Here is a 20,398-nt window from a genome sequence, read left to right on the forward strand (position 1 = left end):
TGCAGGTCCCTGCAGAGGGGAAATCCTGGAGACAGGAGACCACCGAGGTGCCACAGCCTGCAGAACCCCATATCAGATACAGATGTATGCAATGAAAGCATGTGGCAATGATATAGAGGATATAAACCTTTATGCTCTGAAGCCCCATTAACTGTGAAGTAATAAGCAGGAATTCCACTAATGGGGACCCTCCCTGTACTTGCCCCTTACAGTGTCCCATAAAGCAATTGGGTTTGTCTCCAGCAGATGCATTAGATGGTCCATTCATTTGATTTTATAAAGCAATTAGTCTGTTCTCATCTGCCAAGAAGACTTTTATGGGCCTGTCATGGAGAAGTCTCTTCAAGTGACAGACTATTGTGTTGTACAACCAGACCTGGCTCCTGCAGAGCTCAGCCTGTGGCTTTTGGGGGGGGGTTATTACTATTTTAATTTCCCTCTCACGTCTGGTTAAGTGACAGCTGCTCTCCACTTCTACAGTTTGGCACTACTGCACTGGGCATCATCAGCCAGTGTGGGCTGCTGGGGGAGTGAAACATCAATCAAGGACCAAGCACATTAACTCAGCCCTTATTACCAGGGCAAATAACAAAATACCAGGGATGGGCAGCAGGGCAAGAGGTGCTTTTGCTTTGCTGCCTGTGGAGGCTCCATGTGGCCTCCCGAGGCAGGGCTGGCTCCAGCACAGCCCCCAGCACAGCACCCACACCCCTGCCTGCTCTGGGTCCCTCCTGCTCTCCCAGCACTGCTCAGAGCAGCGTTTGGGACCTGCTGCTGGCCCGTGCCCCATCCCATCAGGGACCACAGAAACATTAGTCCTGCTCCAGTGCAGAAACCTGACATCACAGCACACCTGGGCAAAGTCTCCAATGTACCTGCTCAGCACGGATTGGGAAGAGCCGAGCTCTGGGAGTGCTCTGGTATCACCTCAGGGGAGCAGTTTAGGAGCAGTCCCTGGAACTGGGGTGGGGATCACTGCTGAGCCCCGGTGGGACAGGGCAGCTTGTGAAATGCCCTTAGTCTTCAAACCAAGCGCTGACTGCAGCCCGTGCCTGGTGCTAAACCTGTCCTCACTTGCCAGTATTCCTGCCTGGGCTCCATCCAAAGTCTGGGAGATCAGAAGCGTTCCTTTGCCCACCGCAGTGCAGGAGCGGTGCTGGGAGGAGGCAGCGGGGGAGAGCAGGTGGGCTCTGTGGGGACAGGTGAGCTCTTTGGGGGGCAGGTGGGCTCTGTGGGGACAGGTGAGCTCTTTGGGGGGCAGGCAGGCTCTGTGGGGACAGGTGAGCTCTTTGGGGGGCAGGCAGGCTCTGTGGGGACAGGTGAGCTCTTTGGGGGGCAGGCGGGCTCTGTGGGGACAGGTGAGTTCTTTGGGGGGCAGGTGGGCTCTGTGGGGACAGGTGAGCTCTTTGGGGGGCAGGAAGGTTGTCTCCACAGTCAGTGAGAGAACAGAGCTGTGGGCCCCGGCTCAAAGGAGAGATTTTGCTGCTGCCTGGGGCACAGGGCGGCTGCACATCATCTCCCAAGCGGGAATTCGGGGTGTGCCTTTCACATCCAGTCTCCCAGGTAAGGGCCAGGCTCCTTCCTCCTTCTTCCTCCCCTGATCTGTGAGTGACCTAAGATGCCAAGTTACTTCCCAGTACAAGATGATGGTTTGACACTGGCCCACCTACACCCCACTTCCAGGGCTTAAACTGGATTTAACTGAGGACATTCCCCTTTATTCCTGCAGCATGCTTTGGCCAGCCCCTCCATGCTGTTTTCCACTTGAAGAGCTAAGTGATGATAATTGTATTCTGTTTCTCCTTCCTGAGCTAATTTTCTGACTCATTGTGGGGTTTTTTCTGCTAGCTTTTTGTTAATCTAGTTGGCATGTTGTGGTTTCTTTGTTCATTATATGGTGGGGCTATATAAGAGGATTTGCCTCTGGAATTCAGGTATTCCCTGCACTGTGTTCCCCGTTATCGTCTTCATCAGCAACTCTGCTGAAGGCACTCTGCTGCATTTGGCATGAGCTAATCTTAATAAATTCGGGCTGTTAATCACTCAGACATGTCTTGCTGGATCTTTGCACGCTGATTTGTGCGTGCTCAAATAGTTTCCCGGGAGTAGGCCTGCGGTGACTCAGTGTTTCAATAATCTGAAACTGTCCCTGGGGGTTCTCCCTCCCGGGGGGCTTCGCCTGCCCAGGGCACCGGCTGAGGGTTCGGTCTGCAATGGGAAGAGGGAGAGGTCTCCTCATGGCAGAGGCTTCCTGGTGGATTCTCCCACCCCACACTCCTGGGTTTGGACCGAACTGAAGCGGCAGCACAGCCTCGGTCTCCAGGAGCTCCCCCTCAGGAAGCCACTTCCACAGGTGGGCGGCTGTGGGACTGGAGACAGCTTGGGGAATGTTTGTAAGGAATGTTTAAGCATCTGTTCACGTGCTGAGTTGACTCTGACCCAGCAGAAGCCAAACTTCACAGATTCCCGTTTCCAGAGCCTGGCTTGGAGTCCAGCAGAGATGCAGCCTCCTGCCCCCCAGGCACTGGCCATGCCCTGGTCAAACAATGCTCAGGTTATACTTTTATATATATATATATATATATATATATATATATATATATATATATATATATATATAGTGCATTCCATGTTTGCCTGAGTGCTGCTGGGAGTCAGGGCAACCTCAAGTGATACAGGAGCCTTGAAGCACTGGGTGAAGCATGTGAGGCTCTGAATCTCACTCAGGCATTGATAATTATCAGTCCAGATAGCTGAGCCATTACGGAGATTCGATACAGTCAGCTCTTACATCCTGCCCATTTAGGGGAGAAAAATTCAGCACTGAGGAGATGCTGCAATTGACAGATCCAAGGAAAACCAGCCAGGTTCTTTCTGACAGCAAGAGATAGCTAACTACAGGGTTAGTTACCAGATTAGCAGAAGATCAAGGGAGTGTGGAGAGACCCCTTCTTTGGAGTAAAGGCTTGGATTCCTCCAGGAAAAGGTTATTCAGCCATTTAAAGAAAGAAAGGAAGGAAAACAAACCTAAGAAATATTAAAGACAATACATGGCAGTTTGAGAGCTGCTCACCAAAAGCTAGTGAGGAGTGAGGAACAGTAAAAAAGCAAATGATAGCTTCTCTTAATAATTCAATGAGGTGATGCTTATTAATTAGAGATGATTTTAACATTCTGAAAAAACTCACAATGATGGTTTTTGACTGAAAACAAACCCTGCTGTACACTGAGGGAGGACAGTGCTGGCACCCAGCACAGACAGCTTTGAATTCCTATGTTCAATAATTGTGAGCTCCGAGCAAAGTGCCTCAGGGACCAAGCATTCACCCATTCCTGTTGCCACTCCTCGTGTTCTGCTGTTTTCTTCTGGTGCAGGCATTACAGTGCACACCCAAGGTGCCCAGCTGGGGTGAAGTGGCCTGTAGCAAGGACCCCCCTCCTTTCTGTCCTTTTCCTTCTCACTGCACAAATGGAAAATAACAAAAAATAAAAATAAATCAGTCCTTAGTTTCCCTTCTTTGGTCTGGCTTATCCTCCCCCAGGAAGGGGGTGGGAGTATGTTCTTATTCCCTCAAGCCACTCAGGCCCCCACAGTGTCTCTTTGGGCAGAAGATCTGTCTGGGCTATTGCCAGCACAGACCAGGAGCCCCCCAGCAGACACAGCTGCCCTTGGGCTACAGAAATCCATCACCTGGTCTGCACCAGCTAGACAGCCCCAGAGTCTTTGGTTGCTCCTCACAGGACATTCTTTCCAGCCCTGTCTTGCCCTCCTGTTGTTTAAATGAGACTTTTACAGCAACTAGTAACAATGCAGAATGATTCCATTCTTCAGTGAGTGAATGCTACAGCCCTGATGAAATATTTTGTGGCCTTTTGTAAAGTGCCAGTGTAGCTCTCTTTACTGAATTAATATATTTATAATAAGAAGAACTTCTCAGTGGACTAGATTAATCTGTCATTGTGCCATCTGAGCCCACGGCCATGGCTCCTGGGGTGCATCCCTGCTCCCCTTGTCTTGGGGCTGGCTTCCAGCTGCTGTGGGTGGGACAGAGACAGGGCAGGAGGAGCAGCAGAATCTGAGAGCAAAATTGCTGTTAAAATCCTTACCTCTGTTGGAGGCTTTGCTATACACTAACTGGTGAGAATCCCTGTGGATGGAGTTCCTCTGTATGTCCAAGTCCTTCCTTCAAACACCTGTCATCACAGATTTGCTTCTGCTGCTGTGCAGAGCCCCACGCTATGGCACGTGTTACAGACCAGTGGCTCAGGCCAGTGACAGAAACCCGGGTCCACTCCCTCTGTTACCAATAAATGGGAAAACCTGAAAGCAAATCACCATGTCTGAGAAGCTCCATGTCCCCTGTACATATTCCTGTGCTCTGGGCCAGCTGCAGCATGGGTTTTACTGGTGGAGTGCTGGAGAGGCTGTGTGCCCACCGTGCCAAGCAGAGGAGGGGCTACAGTAAGACAAGCCAAAAGTCAGCAATGAAACAGCAGCGCAGCAATGCTGGCTCCTAAGGAGAGACTGGAGATGCCCTTTGATGCCTCCCACAAGCAGGTAACTCCCCTCAGCCCCGTGGCTCACAGGTCCGTGTTGGCCGTCGGGAGGTTTCTGCTGGAGCTGCTGGCCTGGGAGGCAGGTCCCTTCCTGCACCTGGTCTGTTCCAACCACGCCTCGCGGCAGGACACGGCCCTGGCTGGCAGCGCCTGGCCCCGAGCCTGTGACACCTTCTGGCAGATGCAGAGCAGGGAGCGGAGCTCCGTGCGGAAGCTCTCGTTCAGCCAGCAGTAGATGAAGGGGTTGTAGCAGGTGCTGCTCATGGCAAACCAGTGCAGGGCGAAATAGAGCGAGTTCTTTGTCTTGATGCCCAGACTGGAGATGAGCACCACGTAGCAGTTCAGGGGGAACCAGCAGACTGCAAAGACCACCACCACCAGCATCAGCATCTTGATGCTCTTCTTCTTGTTCCTGTGGTGGGTGACATACTGCTGCGTGGTGATGTCCCCGATGGCATTGCGGAGCCACAGCTTCTTGGCCAGACGCATGTAGGTGATGGTGATGATCAGCAGAGGCAGGAGGTAAAGAAGGAGAAAGGTAGACAGGTCCAGATACTTCCAGACCAACTCTGCGGGCTCAGGGAAATCAGGGAGGCACAGACTCCGGACAGTGGCTTCCCTTGAAAACAAGAAATACAGATTTGACACGTGGCCATTGCTGTCCCATGGGTGCTGCTGGCTCAAACCACAGTGGGGGTCTCACACTGCCCACAGAGGTGCAGTGAGGACAGAGGGAGGACATAGAGGCACAGTTCTGGCATGTCTCTCTCAGGCTGGACCTGCAGCCCCTGCCCTCCATGGGAGCACCCACCCTGCTGTGTCCCCCAGCAGCCAGGAGCCCCTGCCCTGCCATACCCACTAGCACAGAATCCCTGCAGCAAGTGGCCAAAGCTGCCCTGGAGGGAAGGGCTGGAGGTTGTGAGAAAGATTCACAGGTCTGACCAACCCACCTCCCTTCCCTTCCCCACCCACCATTCCCTTGCCATCAGCTCCTACAACCTTCCTGCTACCTCTTAAAACTGGTGTGATGATTAGTGACTCGGCTCCAGTTGAACCACTGACAATTAAGCAACAAAAGAACCGAGTGTAACCATACACACAACAGCTCATTTTAACAATTTACACCTGTCCCATCCCATCCAGCCCCAGGATCCGAGTGTGTTCTCACTGCCTGGTCAGCAGTGGCTCTCATCCCATCACCCTTCACTGCACTGAGTGTCCCCTCCACACCCTGCAGCTGGTGACTGAAAGTGATGGAATTCATTTCCAGTGGATGTTTCCTTCTTTTCTTTCCTTTTCCCTTTATTTTTCTTTCTCTTATTCCATTTTATTCTTCTCTCTTCATCCCTTGTCCTTGGTTCTGCTCTATTCAGCACAGATTTTAGCCCCCCATCAAGGTGCACTATTCATTGCAGTATTGATTAATATCTTTAATATCCTGTTTTCAACTGCTGGAGCTGCCTTTTGTGCCACAAATAGGAGATTGCTGAGAACAGGCAGCTGGAGCAGGAGATGAGGTCAGAGGAGGGTCAATGGGTCCACCGAGTGCAGAGGACCCAGAGATGCCACTCAAGAGGGGAACTGACACAGAAGGGAAAATCATCTTTTTTGAACTGCAGTCTTGACTTTTCCTCCCCTGGATCTGGGGGACCTCACCACTGGCACAGAGGACTCGCCAAAATGGATCTGGCAGGACATGGTTTTGGTGAATTCTGATATGATCAGGGACTCAGGTGACTGCTGTGTAGTGCAGCCAGAGATGGATGCTGCTGGAGCCCCTGCTTCCCATTCCAGAACCCTAACCAGTCCCTGGTAGGAATCTCAGGAGCCCTGGCCCTGCAGGAGCTATTACAAGCAATATTACAACAGTGATTTTTTTTTTTTTTTTTTCAATGGAAGGCAGGGACAGGAATAGCATGTCCTGGAAGTCCTTATATCGCTGAGCTGCCTCGTGCCAACACAGGGCTCAGTTTCCTCTGGCCATGCCAAAGGATGAGCAGAGACAGGTGCCCCGAAACAGATCGTAGGTTTCGTTCATTCATGAGCAATTTGTTCCCTAATCCCCAAGCACAGCTGCAGAGCAACACAAGCACAGAGTAACCCTGCCCTGTGTTTACAGTCTGGACAGTTGGAGGTATGACATCCCGTGGCTATCTCAGGCACATCAGGCACAAGCACAGGCAGGGGAGGGCTGCGAGGCCCCCATCACACTTCCAGCTGGTGCAGCCCCACATACACCAAAAGCAGGAACAGCCTATGCAGGCACTCACACTCTCCTGCCTCGTCAACAGGAGGGATCTGGCTGGGCTGCAGGAAATTAGATTTGTCCTTTATACAGAAGGTCAATGTCTACAACAGAAGTCTCATTCCTGCTGCCTGTCACAGTGTCTCCTTGCCCCACTCCCTGGGATGCTGATCTCAGCCTGAAAATACAGGTCATGGTAAGATTATCCCCTTGGCCTCGAGGCTGGCATTCCTGCGAAGGGCAGCACCAGCAGCGCGACACCCGCCACAAAAATCCCACTTGGGTACTGTTACGGACTGTTTTCTAGACAAGAGAGGTCACAGCAATGCCACAGGCTGGTGGGGACAGGAGGGACAGAACAGGTTGGGTACCACAGAGGAAAGGACTGCAAGGACAAAGAGCCCCAGAGTTTGGGTTTTGTATTTCTCCCTGGCAGAGGGTGACAGCAGAGACAAGTGTGATTTCTGGGCCTTTTGCGGGGAGATGAGCTTCTGCTTTCAATTTTTTTCTTTTTCTTTCCCTCTACATCAGAACCTTCTCCTTTTTTCTGGTATTTCAGTCCTCATGTGGATGTGAAATTCCACTTCATCAGCTGTCATTGTGTTCAGCCAAGGAAAGGGTTCCTTTTCCTGAGGGGAGGTACCATGGCACACCAGGAGAGCTCCAGCTCCTGCCAAAGCACTGGTCCTTCACTGGGTCCCTCCCAGCTCCACAGTTGTCCCCCCACAGCCCTGTCTCATGAAGAAGGGGGTGGGGGCTCGTCTTTGTTTTTCTCATTAGTGTAACATTGTGTGGAGGAACCTCACACTTCAGGGAAGGTAGGTCCTGCTTTGTAAATCCACATGGATGAAATACAGGGAAGTCACAACCTGAGACTCAGTGTATGAAATCCTGGGGAAGAGGGATCAGTAGCCCTGCTGACAAACCAGGGTGGTCTCCTGCTCCCTGCAGAGCCTTGGTGGTGTCAGCACAGGTATTCCCAACAGGAGGTTTCTTTTCTTTCTTTTTGAAACTGCAGTTTGACTCTCTCTGTCTCCTCCCTGCCTGCGCGAGTTGGATGGACTTGGTCTTGCTGGGTCTGAGGAACCAAGCAGGCAAAAGGATGGAAGAGGAAAGTCCCTCAGGAGAAAATTACCTTCTTGGGACAGAGGCTCTCCTGGCAATGCCATGGCACTGGAGGAGGTGTGTGTTGCCAACAGCTGTGCCCCAGCCAGGCTGTGCCTGGAACTGCCCCAGCACATGGCTGGGAGTGGGACCCAGAGCCTCGTCTGGGCACGCAGGAGGTGGTGAGAGCAAACTCCAGACAGCAGCCCAGGCAGCTCTTCCACAGCCCCAGCCTCTGCTGTGGGAATTGGGATGTCACCCACACCCCAACTCCCTCTCATTCCAGATCTCCCCTCCCCATGCCTGGGACACTCCGGTGCCCTCCCTACTGAGCGAGTGGCACTGCACAAGGGCTGACAGGTCTCCAACACTCACTGGGGAGAAACACTCACCTGTAGTTGTACTGGAAAAGCTTTTGATAGACAGCATGGGGCAGGGAGAAACAGGTTGCCATCAGCCAGATAACAGAGATGCTGAGAGCTCCCTTTGTCAGGGACATCCTCTGCTTCAGCGGGTTCAGGATGACCTACAACAGAGACTCCAGCATGATTCTTGTCCCATGTGAAGCAAAGGCCCTCACAGCCCATGAGGGGAGTGGGCAGTTTGTGACATAATCTAACACAGCTGATGACAGGAAAATGACAGCCATGATTAGGAAAATGTGCTATTCATTAGAATGACCTGGAAAATGGGAAACATTGAACTTCTCAGTCTGCTCAGAGAAGCTTTCAAACTTTATCCTCAATTTTGTTATGTGAGAACCATTTTCCTTAAGCTGGAGGTTACATTAGGTCAAGGAAAAAAAAAAAAAAAGAAGGTATCTACCCAAGTGTCTTCACTCAAGGGTATGTTTTTTATTCTATATGAATTATATAAGAAATGTCTCTTGTTTCAGCTGGGCCTGTGACACTGAGCTTTTCTCCCCTCTGCTGAGGCAGAAATTCACCTTTCACAAAATTTTCTTTGTTAGACCTTTAAACAGATAAAATCTGATAGTCTGGAACTTACCTAGTATTTGACAACAGCACGGGAAAGGGGAGTGATTGCTAGGGACAAGCACATGGCCTGGGCTGTCCTTGCTGCCCTGCACTGGACACACAGCCAGTGCTTGACATGGCCATGGACAGACATGGGTCTGTCTCACAGTTCAAGTCTCCTTCCAGAGCCTTGCAAGGAAGAGAGGGTGGGCAGTGTCACCTGGTGCCTGTCGAGAGCGATGGCCGTCAGGGTCAGCGTGGAGACGTGGAGGGAGCAGTACTGCACAAAGCGGCTGATGTGGCACATGGCCTTCCCAAAAATCCATGTGCTGTTCACAAACCGGACCTGATGGGAAACAACAGCTCATCAGCCAGAAAAATTGGTGAAAAAAAATCCATGGGGATTTGCTTTGTTTTCTAACAAGTCCCTTGGCTGGAACCTGAGCTGGCTCAGGGGTTCTGGCTGGTTGGGCAGCTTCACCTGAAACTCATAGAAAGATCAGCTAACCTGGTCTCTGAAACACCTTTGTAGAAGAGTTTATAGGGTCAAACCCCACTGATTATGAAGTGGTGATGCCACAGCCCTCCTGGCCTGTTCTACAGACATTGCTTGTGAACAGTGGTAGAAACTTTTTATTACGCTAACAACTATACTTGGAAAAAGTGGACCAAGGTTTGATACCAACCCCACTGTCAGATTTGGAGAGCTTCCATTGAAGCCTTTATCCAGCTGGCATCTCTGAAAAGCTTGACTACTTTCTTCCAGTCACCCAGTAAGACTGGCATTCAGACTGTTCTGACCCACTAAGGGACTCTCTAGTGCTCTCCTGCATGCACTTTAAAAACACTTGTTCTCATTCCCCAAGAAACTCTTGCTGGGGTTTGGTAGCACACATTGTGGTAGACTTTGGAGTTTCTAGGAGTTACAGAGTCTAACAGAGCAACAGAGAGCACACAGGTCGCTGAACGACGCTTTACTTCCCTGGCAGTTATCAGTTAGAATTGGTGGTGTTGGGTTCCCACCTCAGCCCTAGGAGAGAGTGCATGGAAAGCCTGTGACCACCAGGCAGAGTTCTGGTGGGTGGGAGACTGTCCTGGTTGAAGGGACAGCAAGACCAGCTACTTACCAAGGTGAAAGGCATGTTGAGCAGTGTGATCATGATGTCTGACACTGCCAGGTTGACGATGAAGAGGCTGGTAGCTGAGTGCATCCTCTTGTTCTTCAGCACCACGTGGCACACCAGCATGTTCCCAAAGAGAGACATGACAATGATGACTGAGTACGCCACAATTAGGAGCGCTTTCACTGTTGGTTTCTGGGATTCTGGCTCATATTTAGCCAGCTCAGCAAATTTCTCCCACTCGACAATGCGGCTCTCTGTCCAGTTGAAGATGGTCCTGTTAGTCGTGTGGTAGATGGACATGAGTTTGGCCAGGGAAGAGTAATGGTCAAACTCCTCAAGAAACCCCATCACCTGTGACCTGTATGGCTGAAGCAGTGAGTGAGGCATGGTAGGTCGACGCTGGTCTTCCCTGTTGAGGAGCAGCTCCAATGGTGTGGCAGGAAGGGGCTGGTTTGGCACCACACACTCTCTCACATAGCAAGAGCAAGAAGTTCACAGGTGATGTCTGGGCTCAAGCAAGCTGCCTGACCATCCCGTGCTGCTGTCACAGGAATTTCTTCCCAATGCAGAAGCCTTCATCTTCCACTCTAAACAAATCCAAACAAGTCTCTCCAGCAACGATCTGAATACTGAATGGAAACCAACACTTCACTTCCTAGATCAGACAGGTCTGTATGTGACAGTGCATACATTACAGCATAATTACACCCTTGTTCCCTGCACACTCCATCAAGGAGAAACCAGACTCCCCACCCACACCCCCATCCCTAACCTTACCCTTACCCCCCCTCACTCACCTTGCACTGCACGAACATTTTTGATCCCCACAGTGCCGGGCACCGACTCCCGGGCAGGAGGCACCGCACCACACACCCCACACTGCACACCCCACACACCCCGTACCGCACACCCCGCACACCCCGCACACCCCGCAGCGCACACCCCGCACCGCGCGCACACTCTGCACTCACCGCCGCACGCCGCACGCCTTCCGCACCGCACCCCTGCACCGCACACACCCCTCAGACCCCGCACACCTTGCACGTCGCTCTCACCCCTGTCACCCCGCGCACTCACCGCGCACGTCTCTCACCGCGCACCTCTCTCTCACCGCGCACCCCTCTCACCCCCCTGTCACCCCTCTCACCGCGCACCCCCGGCCCTCCCGCACGTGCGGCCGCGGGGCGGAGGCGCCGCTCGGGGCGGGGCTGCTCCATTCACAAGCGGCCGGCCCGGCAGTCCTTACCGGGGGTTATCGGCGCCAGGGGTTACCGGTGCCGGGGGTTACCGGTACCGGGGGTTAGCGGTGCCAGGAGTTATCGGTGCCGGGGGTTATCGGTGCCAGAGGTTACCGGTGCCGGGGTTACCGGTATCGGGGGTTATCGGTGCCGGGGGTTACCGGTACCGGGGGTTATCGGTGCCAGGGGTTACCGGTGCCGGGGTTACCGGTACCGGGGGTTATCGGTACCGGGGGTTACCGGTGCCGGGGGTTACCGGTGCCGGGGGTTATCGGTGCCGGGGTTACCGGTACCGTGGGTTATCGGTGCCAGAGGTTACCGGTGCCGGGGTTACCGGTACCGGGGGTTATCGGTGCCGGGGGTTATCGGTGCCGGGGGTTACCGGTACCGGGGGTTATCGGTGCCGGGGTTACCGGTATCGGGGGTTATCGGTGCCGGGGGTTACCGGTACCGGGGGTTATCGGTGCCAGAGGTTACCGGTGCCGGGGTTACCGGTACCGGGGGTTATCGGTGCCGGGGGTTACCGGTACCGGGGGTTATCGGTGCCGGGGGTTATCGGTGCCGGGGGTTATCGGTGCCGGGGGTTACCGGTACCGGGGGTTACCGGTACCGGGGGTTATCGGTGCCGGGGGTTATCGGTGCCGGGGGTTATCGGTGCCGGGGGTTACCGGTACCGGGGGTTATCGGTACCGGGGGTTATCGGTGCCAGGGGTTACCGGTACCGGGGGTTACCGGTGCCGCCCTCCCTGCGCTCACACGCAGCCGCCGCCGAGGCTGCTCCCTCGGGACCCACGGGGCTGCTGCGGAGCCGGGGCGGAGGGCAGCGCCCACCACAGCGGAGCATCCGTGCTTGCAGAGTCCCCGGCAGAGCCTTAACGGGAAAAGGGGAAAGCCGTCCTCACAAACCTCTCCCGGCCCGGATCTTTGCGGAAAGGCTCCTGGTGCAGTTTCAGCGCTTGTTTTTTGATAAGTGTTTCTCTCATGGCTGGGTCCCTCTTGACAGATGCTGACATAGAAGACAGTTTAGGTTTCAAAGAATTTAGGCAACATATTTTTAAACTAGATATAATCTTTCTCATTTTGCATTCCATATGTGTCACTTATTCCATATACATATATACAGAGAGAGAGTTTTTTCCTGTCCTTTTCCAGTCACCTGCATTGATCTCCTTCCTCTGCCCATGGCTCTCCGTCTCCATGTTCGTGCTGTGGCCAGGCAATGCAAGGAGTAAGTCAGGGGAGTAGCTACAGGATGGGGAACACATGGGAGGGCATGGGTCATGGGATGTGGGTCTTGCCAGACTCCAAATTCTGCTTCTGAGTGAAAAGTTCCCATGCTGACATGTGGAGCTAAGAATCCACTTTCATTGTCAGTCCAATGTAGCTGTTCAATGAACAGCTATGGTCCTCCTGTGTATTCCAATGATAATAACACTTCTATCTTCCAAATGATCTAATTTTTCCTGATTCCACTTAATAACACATTTAAAAATGTTGTTCACAGCACCCTGATGTCTGTCCTGGTCCTGGCATGTGTAACCTTTATCGGGGCATATATACCATGATGACAGGTTAAACATTAGATTTTTCCTAGTTTGGGGGCTATTTGCCATGGAGTAAACTGGGTATCACAGCTTGCACTATGTCAGCCATAGGCTCTTTGAGAGACTAATGAAGATATTCTTGGCAAATAGTAGAAAAAGATTCCAGATGAAGAAAGGAATTCCTTCTGCAGGAGGAAAGATTTGTATATTTGGTGTACATTTCCAAGGAACTGGTTCTTTGCTCAGAATTTTGTATTTCTGGATTCACAGGTCTAAGAGATGCATCAGTTCCTGACTGTGGCAGAACTCCAGTTGCTTCAGCAGAAGCAGAATGAGCTTTGTATTTTCTCTCTGGAGTTTCTTGCCAGAGGGCTACAGAAAGACACACTGGATGTTTATTACAAATATAGCAAGATGATCTGGGAGGCTTCTGCTATTTTTTGGTCCCCCTGCAGCCATTCTTACTGTGGCTGTGAGATTCTTGTGCATCCAAAGAGCCGTTTCATTATCCTCCCATGCTGTTCTTGCTGGCATATATCATCACTGTCTTTAGAGCTGCAAGCTCAGAAAAGGAGCACTATGAGTTTAGTGCAATCATATTTCCAGCAAAATTCCAGGCATGTTAGCTTTCTCCAGGTGCAAATTATCAAACCACGGGTATGTACTAGAACCTCCTGAAACACTCAGGCCCTCACTGGTTAAGCAATTAAGATTTGACCCCTTACACAGCAACAATCCCAAGCAGCCTCTCCTGCCCTCGGACCCCTGATGGAGCTGCTGGTCCCATGTGTTCCATGTCATTAGACAAGTCTCTGATTGATGCCTGTCTTGTTTTTATCTATTCAACACTTCAGGAGCAGGAATGGTTGTGTTGTGCAATAAAATTGTTAGAGATTTGTCCCTGTCCTTCTTGAGCAAAATTCCAGTTACCTGTCTGTCTCTGAGGAGACTCTGCATGCTGGATGTATTAAAGGTATTCTGTGTCTTTCCTTCTTGTGTCTTACTCTTAAATGTCAGAAGGTCTTTTTGTTTCCTGCAGGGCTGGCTCCTCTCTGGACAGAAGAATTAATATGAGTGCAGATACACAGGCACCAGAGGCTTTGGAACTGAGGAGCTGCACAACTCCTCCTTTTGCCCTCAGACATTGGTGTCTGTTAGATTTTAGGGCATCAAAAGTATAGCTGAGCCCCTGAAATATTAATTACCAAGCTTTACATTGCTGTGCTACTAATGTGCACAGCCCAGACATGTGTTACAACCCAGCTCGGGTTTGCCCAAGGTGGCAGCAGGGTGAGAGCTCTCTGAGTGCTTCTGGAACCTCCCTCCCAGCTGAGCTTTCAGCAGCCCCACAGAGGCTTTGAGTTTCCTCTCACCTGGCATGGACACACCAGATTTCTAAACAATGGAGGTAGCACATCTAAAACAGAAACTACAACTAAATTTTAAATTCATCCTCCAACTTAAATCAAATTAAAATTCAGGGGGCAGGAACTGGGAAGTGCAAATAGTCCTCCATGATAACCAAAGCTCATTTTCCTCAGGGTCAGAGTATGATCTGGCATTAGTTGCCACTGACATGGGAACAGTGCTTTCATGTGCATTATGTCAGGCCAGAGCCTGCTATTATCATATTCTCTGACTGGCTCTGAGATTCAGCACAGGCAAGTGGGTGGAGTGGCATACTGTACAAAATGGGCTTCAAAAGGAGAAATAAGAAAAGAGCAACAATGCCATAGCAATTGATGTCCTGTGAATAGTTACAGACTTTATTATTCAAAATACAAATGGCAATTACATAATAGCTGCTAATAATACAACTTCAGGGTAGTTGGAAAAGAAAAGCTCTGTAATAGATTTGATAGTCCTTGAGGTTCAGCTGTAAGGTTTGGGTGATAGAACAAAGAGAACTACCATTTTAACAATCTATTACAGTACACCATTGTAACTGTGCCACCTCTCCACTCTGATGGGCTTTGTCTAGTGACCCACTGGAGCTGGATCTTCAGACTTCTTTTTCTTTTTCTCTTTCTTGGAAAACAGTCATACAGAATGACTGACAGCACATCCAGTTCCTGTCTGATTGCTGGCCCCCTGATTTTCAACGGGATGTGAGACCCTAGCAGGTGACGCTAACAGCCAGCTCCTACCTGTGCTGTCCTACCAGCTCTGAGTGCTCCAGCCTGGCCATGGCTTGGGCCATCAAAGTCTGCCCTTGGGTTTGGTGCAGCCCATCTGTGTGGGAATTCAACCCATCAATGTGCATTGTCCTTTGCTGGGGTGAACTCTCAGATTCAGAAGCCTCTGAGCCTTGAACACTCCTTACTGTGTGTTTTCTTTTTAGGAGATTCTTCTCCCCACTCTGTGTGGTAGTCAAGACAGAAAAACAAACAAACAAACCCCAAAAAATCCTGTTTTCCTCAATAGAAAACTCTTTGCTAATGAAGGGGGTCTTGGCAAAGAGTAGAAGGGGTAAGTCACTTTCCATGTGTGGTGTACATGGGGGCTTTATTTGGGATGTTAATTCCCTCATCCCTTCCTGCAGCTCACTCTGCGGGGGCTTCTTTGAGTCCTCCTGCACAGGTACAGGAACAGTGAGCAGGGATCCCCCCACATCCAGGCACTGAGCTCACAAGGAGCCTTCTCATCTTTGATGAACAGTTCAAAACTCATACACCTCTCACAGTGTGTAAACTCAGCCCTTCTGCAAGCACATCGCTGGTTTGAGGCCAGAGAGCTGCAGCTCTGCAAGCAGGACTTTGTCAGAGGAGCTCCCCTTCAGAGGTGTCTGGAGTGGAGGCCAGCAGCTGACAGACACTGCACAGACCCTGTCACAAGCTCAGGAGAGAGGTGGATTTGTTTGACAAGGTGAGGAAGACTCAGGCAGCACCCTCCCCTGTGCTGTACATTCCCTGGCTTTTAAGAAATGCCGTCCTGGAATGGCTCATTATCTCTGTTCCCTTCCAAGACCAAATTAATTTAAAGCATGATAGGTTTGCTGGGTTCACTCGCGCACCAAAGGAAGGGAAGAATGAAGATAGGACGTCAAAAGTATTGGTACAATATGCATTTACTTCAAAACTCTGTCCCTTGTGTAGCTCTGATCAAAGGAAGAGACGTGACAAAGGCTGAAGTTGCCTGAGCTATCAAGAGAAGTCATGCAGAGGCTGATGGCAGCTGTAGCATCCTGCTGAGTTTTATCTGGGGACAAGTCACCACCAGGACCCTGATTCAGGGACCTCACTGTGTGGCAAATGTCTGTGGGTGGCTGTTGTGTCAGCTCAGAAAGCCCCTGAGCTGTGGAGCTCTGGTGAAAGCTCACTCCCTCAGCTGGAAGGATCCCTCATGGATCTTGGGAAGGATCCCCCAGGATCTATGTGTTTGCCCAGTTTCTGGGTTTGGGAGGAATGTTTCAGCCGCCAGCAGCACTGGTGACAGGTACCTTGCTGTGTCACCCCTGGCCAGGGGTGCAGCTCTGCCACACAGCCCAGGGCAGCCAGGACTCAGGAGAAGCTTGGCCAGAGGACAGAGGGTGCTGAGGCTCTGTCAGATTCCTGAACAGCAGAACAACCACAGGCACCAGCAGCTGCCTGTGATGAGCACTGGGGGCAGGAGCCTCTGCGAGGCTGAGCTGCAGGGTCCCAGCAGGATGCCAAAAGTCCATCACTCTGGGTTTGCAAACGCATGGAAGCAGGAGCACAAACAGCCAGGAAAGGAGGGGCAGTTCTGAGAGACACTTGTGCTGAAGCATTTGAAACTTAATTTTCAGCTCATTCAGTCAAAAGAGGTTATGAAATTACAGCAATAAAATCTGAAGAGCATAATCCAAATGGCACTTTCCTGGGAGGTCTAAAGAGCTCAAACACAAAAGTACTGATTATTGTGCTTTTAAATTAAAATTATAAGTTAAACTACTTTACCACCAAGGGAACAAAACATGGCCAGTAGGGCATCCTTTCTGAAAGGGGGCTCCAGGGGCAATCTTGGTTATTTTACATCCAAATTCCCTTCCAAGCAGCCTGAAAAAAAAGTATTAATGCACACTGGAGAAATGTGATTTACCAGAGCATGCAGACACATACGTGTCAGACAAATGACCCCCTTGCTGGAAGGAGGCACTGTGGATAAAGAGGATCTCACAACACAACCCCTTTGGATCCCTATGAGGATTTCCACTGGTTTCCCCTGCAAAAGCTCTTGAAGAAACTGATCTGGGTGGGATGGTGGGCATGGAGTAGCTTTGATGATGGACAGACCTGGCAGAGGGTGATTGGCTGCTGCTCCGCCTGCGCTGGATACACAGATGGCTGTGGGACAGCTTCAGGGAACTGCAACAAAGAGGAACAGCTGGACAGGTTTAGAATGAAAAGGGCATTTCTCACTGCTGTGCAAAACTGGAGAGTGCTGGGATTGTTCAGGCACGTCCCTATGCAGCCCCACACTGCCCCTTTGCCTCTGGAGCAGCCAGGCAGCACTGGGGTGACTCACCAAATGTAGCACTGGAGAAAACTGGAGCCTCAAAAGCTCAGTATCAGGAGCTAACAAGAGCACTGAGGAGTGAGCTCTGGCCCCAGGATCAAGCAGCACAAAGATTTCCAGGCCCACTTGGAGACTTACATTTCTGTAACAACTGTGGACAAGGCAGTAATTTTCCATTTCTTTACTTACTGGTGCAGAATTCTAAACAACCCAGGCAAGAAATCAACACACAAACCACCCAGACAGCATATGGCTGCAGAACACTGCCAGCCAGCATCCTCTGCTCCCAGCTGCAATTATCCAGCAAAACACATTACCTGGGCCAGCTTTGGCTGGTTTAGCTGCAGAATTTTGAATAACTTAAATGGAAACAGGCCCATAGGGTGAAGTCAAGGCCCATCAATGTGCACTGCTGGGTAAAGTCAGGGCAGGTTTTTCCTCTTCACGACAGTAATACACTACTTCCATCAAAAGCTTTTGTACTAAAATCCTCTGGAACTATGTGGAATAAGTTCAGCAATCAGCAAAACCAGAAAAGACATACCTTAAGGTATATGCCTTCCTCTTGTCAGTTCCCTTGGTTTCCAGCCACCAGCACCACTTGGCCCTTGGCCACTGGAACCTCTCCTGCAGCAAAGAGACCAGGGCAGCAGTGATGGGTGGGCATCTGCTGGGAGCCAGCCCAGCTCAAGGGAAAAACATGCCATTTTATTAAACCTGAAGATAAGTTTTCAAACAAACGCACACAAAAACAACTAAACTACTATTAGAGAGCTCAGCTATTAAAGCCTCCTAGGCTGTCACACTGGCAGTGAGGTCACATCTCAGCCCCCCAGCTGGTGCTGGACAGCAGCTGCTTGCTGCAGCCCAGTTACTGCCCTTTGAGTTTGGGTTCTGCAGGGGCTGGGTACCTCCCCAGCCATGGTGGGCAATATTCTTCTTGCCAAAAGGAAGCTTGGCTATATTTTGAAATTCCTGTGTTTCTCCTGGATTCAGGGAGCTCTGCTCAGGGTTCAGAACCTGTCAGAACAGAGGAGGGGCTGTTCCTCTGCTCCAGAGCTAAGGTATCTCAGGTACCAGGAGAGGTTTCAGGAATGCTGATTTCTTTCTTCTGCTCAGCCTTCTTGCTCCAGGGACTGATCTAAATCACAGTCTTGTGGGGTTCCTCCCTTTCCAGGTGTAAGAGGAAAAAATACAAAACCTCTTCTTGCTTTTGATATGTTCAGCAAGGATATGAGGCACAAACCCCTCAGGGCTGCTTCTGGGACAGGGACCACTGGGGCTGGAAGCAGCAGGGATGGGGAGAGAATGCTGGCAGGGGCTGCCCATGCTTCCTGCCTGCCCTCCCCAGCACCTGCACAGTGCCCAGCACATCTCTGAAATGCTGAAACCCTGAAACCTTGAAACCCTGAAACCCTGAAATCCTGAAATCCTGAAATCCTGAAACCCTGAAATCCTGAAATCCTGAAACCCTGACCATGAGGCTGCAGAGCCTTTGGTAGCACAAAGAGACCCACACGTGGCAGGGGGCTCCTGCTGGGAAAAAGTCTGGAGACCAAGAGAAATGCTGCTGCTGCTGAGGCTTTTCTCAGGAGGAAACACAGAGAAGGATTTCAAAGACTTTGGTCGGTTCAGTGCCATCCCCCTTGGCGCTGGAACCTCCGGCAAGCCTGCCTGGATCCTCCCTGGAAACCCATTACTCTTGTCCACAATGCTTGATTACACTGGATGATGAATTAATTTCTGTATTTGGGGCTTATCCAGTCTGGGACTCAGGTCCTCTCCATTTTTCTTCCAGTTTTTTCCTGCCCTAGCTGATAACTCATTCAGGAAACTTCCCCTCAAAGAAGCCCCTCCTGTTAGATTTTCCCAGCTGAGGCCCTCAAGGCCGGGGGCATCAGGTGATGTATCTGCCAAACATTTTTTTCTATTTTCTTGAGACTTTAGAGTGCCTGGGATTTAAATGCACTAATGTTCCGTGTTTTCTGTTTCCTTGATTAGCGGGGCAAGCACAGAAGCCAAACCTTTCCCAGAGGCACATGAATGGCTGCAAAGGAGAACCAGGAGCCTCTCTTTGTTCACTTAAGAATTTGTGAATAAAAACTGAAAAGAAACTGAAGAGACAGCCATTTCCTTTCTGTATAGAGAATTCAATGCCAGAGCTGGGCTCAAAGATGCATTTTCCTCTTTCTATTCAGCTCATTTGTGCTAATCAACATGGGTATAATCTAAGTGAAACAAGTAGGTGCAGGTCAGTGGCCCTGATGTGGCTTGCTGGGATGGAGGGATGGCTGGATTAGACCAGCCTGAACTGATCTGTGGACCTGAACCCTAAAACACTCCTGTGAAGGAAACAGTCTGTTGTCAGCACTGGAGACCTCATTTGAGAGCAGAGGTACACCATAGGTCTTGGGCTGGCTCCTTATTTTGGCAGTCTAAGTCCTCCCATTCTGATTCAGGAGAAAATCCTGAATTCCCTGGGAAGAGGGAAAGCACAGAACTCAGTGTTGCAGTTGTGTGGCAGCTGTGAACAAAGTCGATAAGCCAATATGATTCTGCTTTGCTTGCAGCTCAGGTGATAATAAAATAACAGATTCCCCATGTACCAGAAGATCATTGATGTGCTAAAACTCAGTGTGGCTTTGGAGGCAGCTACACCCCTACATCTGACCACCAGCCTGTGTTTTGTACTCCAGTCAATCAGCACTGACATGGAGCACTGGAAGGCCTGAGTGCCTTTGTTGCTATGACAAGGAGGGAACTTCAGCAGTGAGGTTCTTTGCCAGGCTGTTCAGTGAACAATCTTCTCTCTTCCCTCCTTAGTGTGTGATTGGGCTCAAACACAGTTTTTAAAAAAGCTTTAAACAGAAGACTCTGCTGTGTGTATGTGTGGGGAAACAGGAACAGCAAAATAATAGTACCCTGTAACATAAACCATGCCCTAGGTCCAGGGGCTTCCAGCTGTAGGTGTTGCCAGGAGCAGGGGCAGCTCAGGCTCCTGCAGCAGATACCACTGGTTCAGAGCATCCTCTCCCAGCTCAGGATTTTTCCAGACTCACCTGCAATTGCAGCCATGAGCAGGTGCCTCAGCAGAGCCCTCACTAAGCTCAGAGCCAGAGCAGCACTAATCAAT

General features: G+C 50.8%; 1 protein-coding gene across 1 annotated transcript; it reads right to left on the reverse strand.

Annotated features, from left to right (window-relative positions):
• Nucleotides 1-4,403: 4,403 nt before the first annotated feature.
• On the reverse strand, nucleotides 4,404-10,394 carry LOC102103556 (G protein-coupled receptor 83-like). Its single transcript, XM_005526245.2, has 4 exons — nucleotides 10,011-10,394; nucleotides 9,104-9,229; nucleotides 8,299-8,432; nucleotides 4,404-5,176 (listed from the first exon to the last, which is right to left on the reverse strand). Exons 1-4 carry the CDS (start codon nucleotides 10,392-10,394, stop codon nucleotides 4,582-4,584), a joined length of 1,239 nt encoding a protein of 412 aa, XP_005526302.1. The 3' UTR covers nucleotides 4,404-4,581.
• Nucleotides 10,395-20,398: the final 10,004 nt, after the last annotated feature.

Source organism: Pseudopodoces humilis, chromosome 15 (assembly GCF_049639895.1).
Source record: "Pseudopodoces humilis isolate 2021_Gansu_Grassland_sample_001 chromosome 15, ASM4963989v1, whole genome shotgun sequence".
Lineage (NCBI taxonomy): Eukaryota > Metazoa > Chordata > Aves > Passeriformes > Paridae > Pseudopodoces > Pseudopodoces humilis.

Excerpts from the sequence above, each read along its gene's own strand:
- LOC102103556 (XM_005526245.2), bottom strand. The coding sequence starts at position 10,394 with ATGCCTCACTCACTGCTTCAGCCATACAGGTCACAGGTGATGGGGTTT. Across the intron at positions 8,433-9,103 it reads TCGCTCTCGACAGGCACCAG|GTCATCCTGAACCCGCTGAA; the intron begins GTGACACTGCCC and ends TCTCTGTTGTAG. Across the intron at positions 5,177-8,298 it reads CTTTTCCAGTACAACTACAG|GGAAGCCACTGTCCGGAGTC; the intron begins GTGAGTGTTTCT and ends CTTGTTTTCAAG.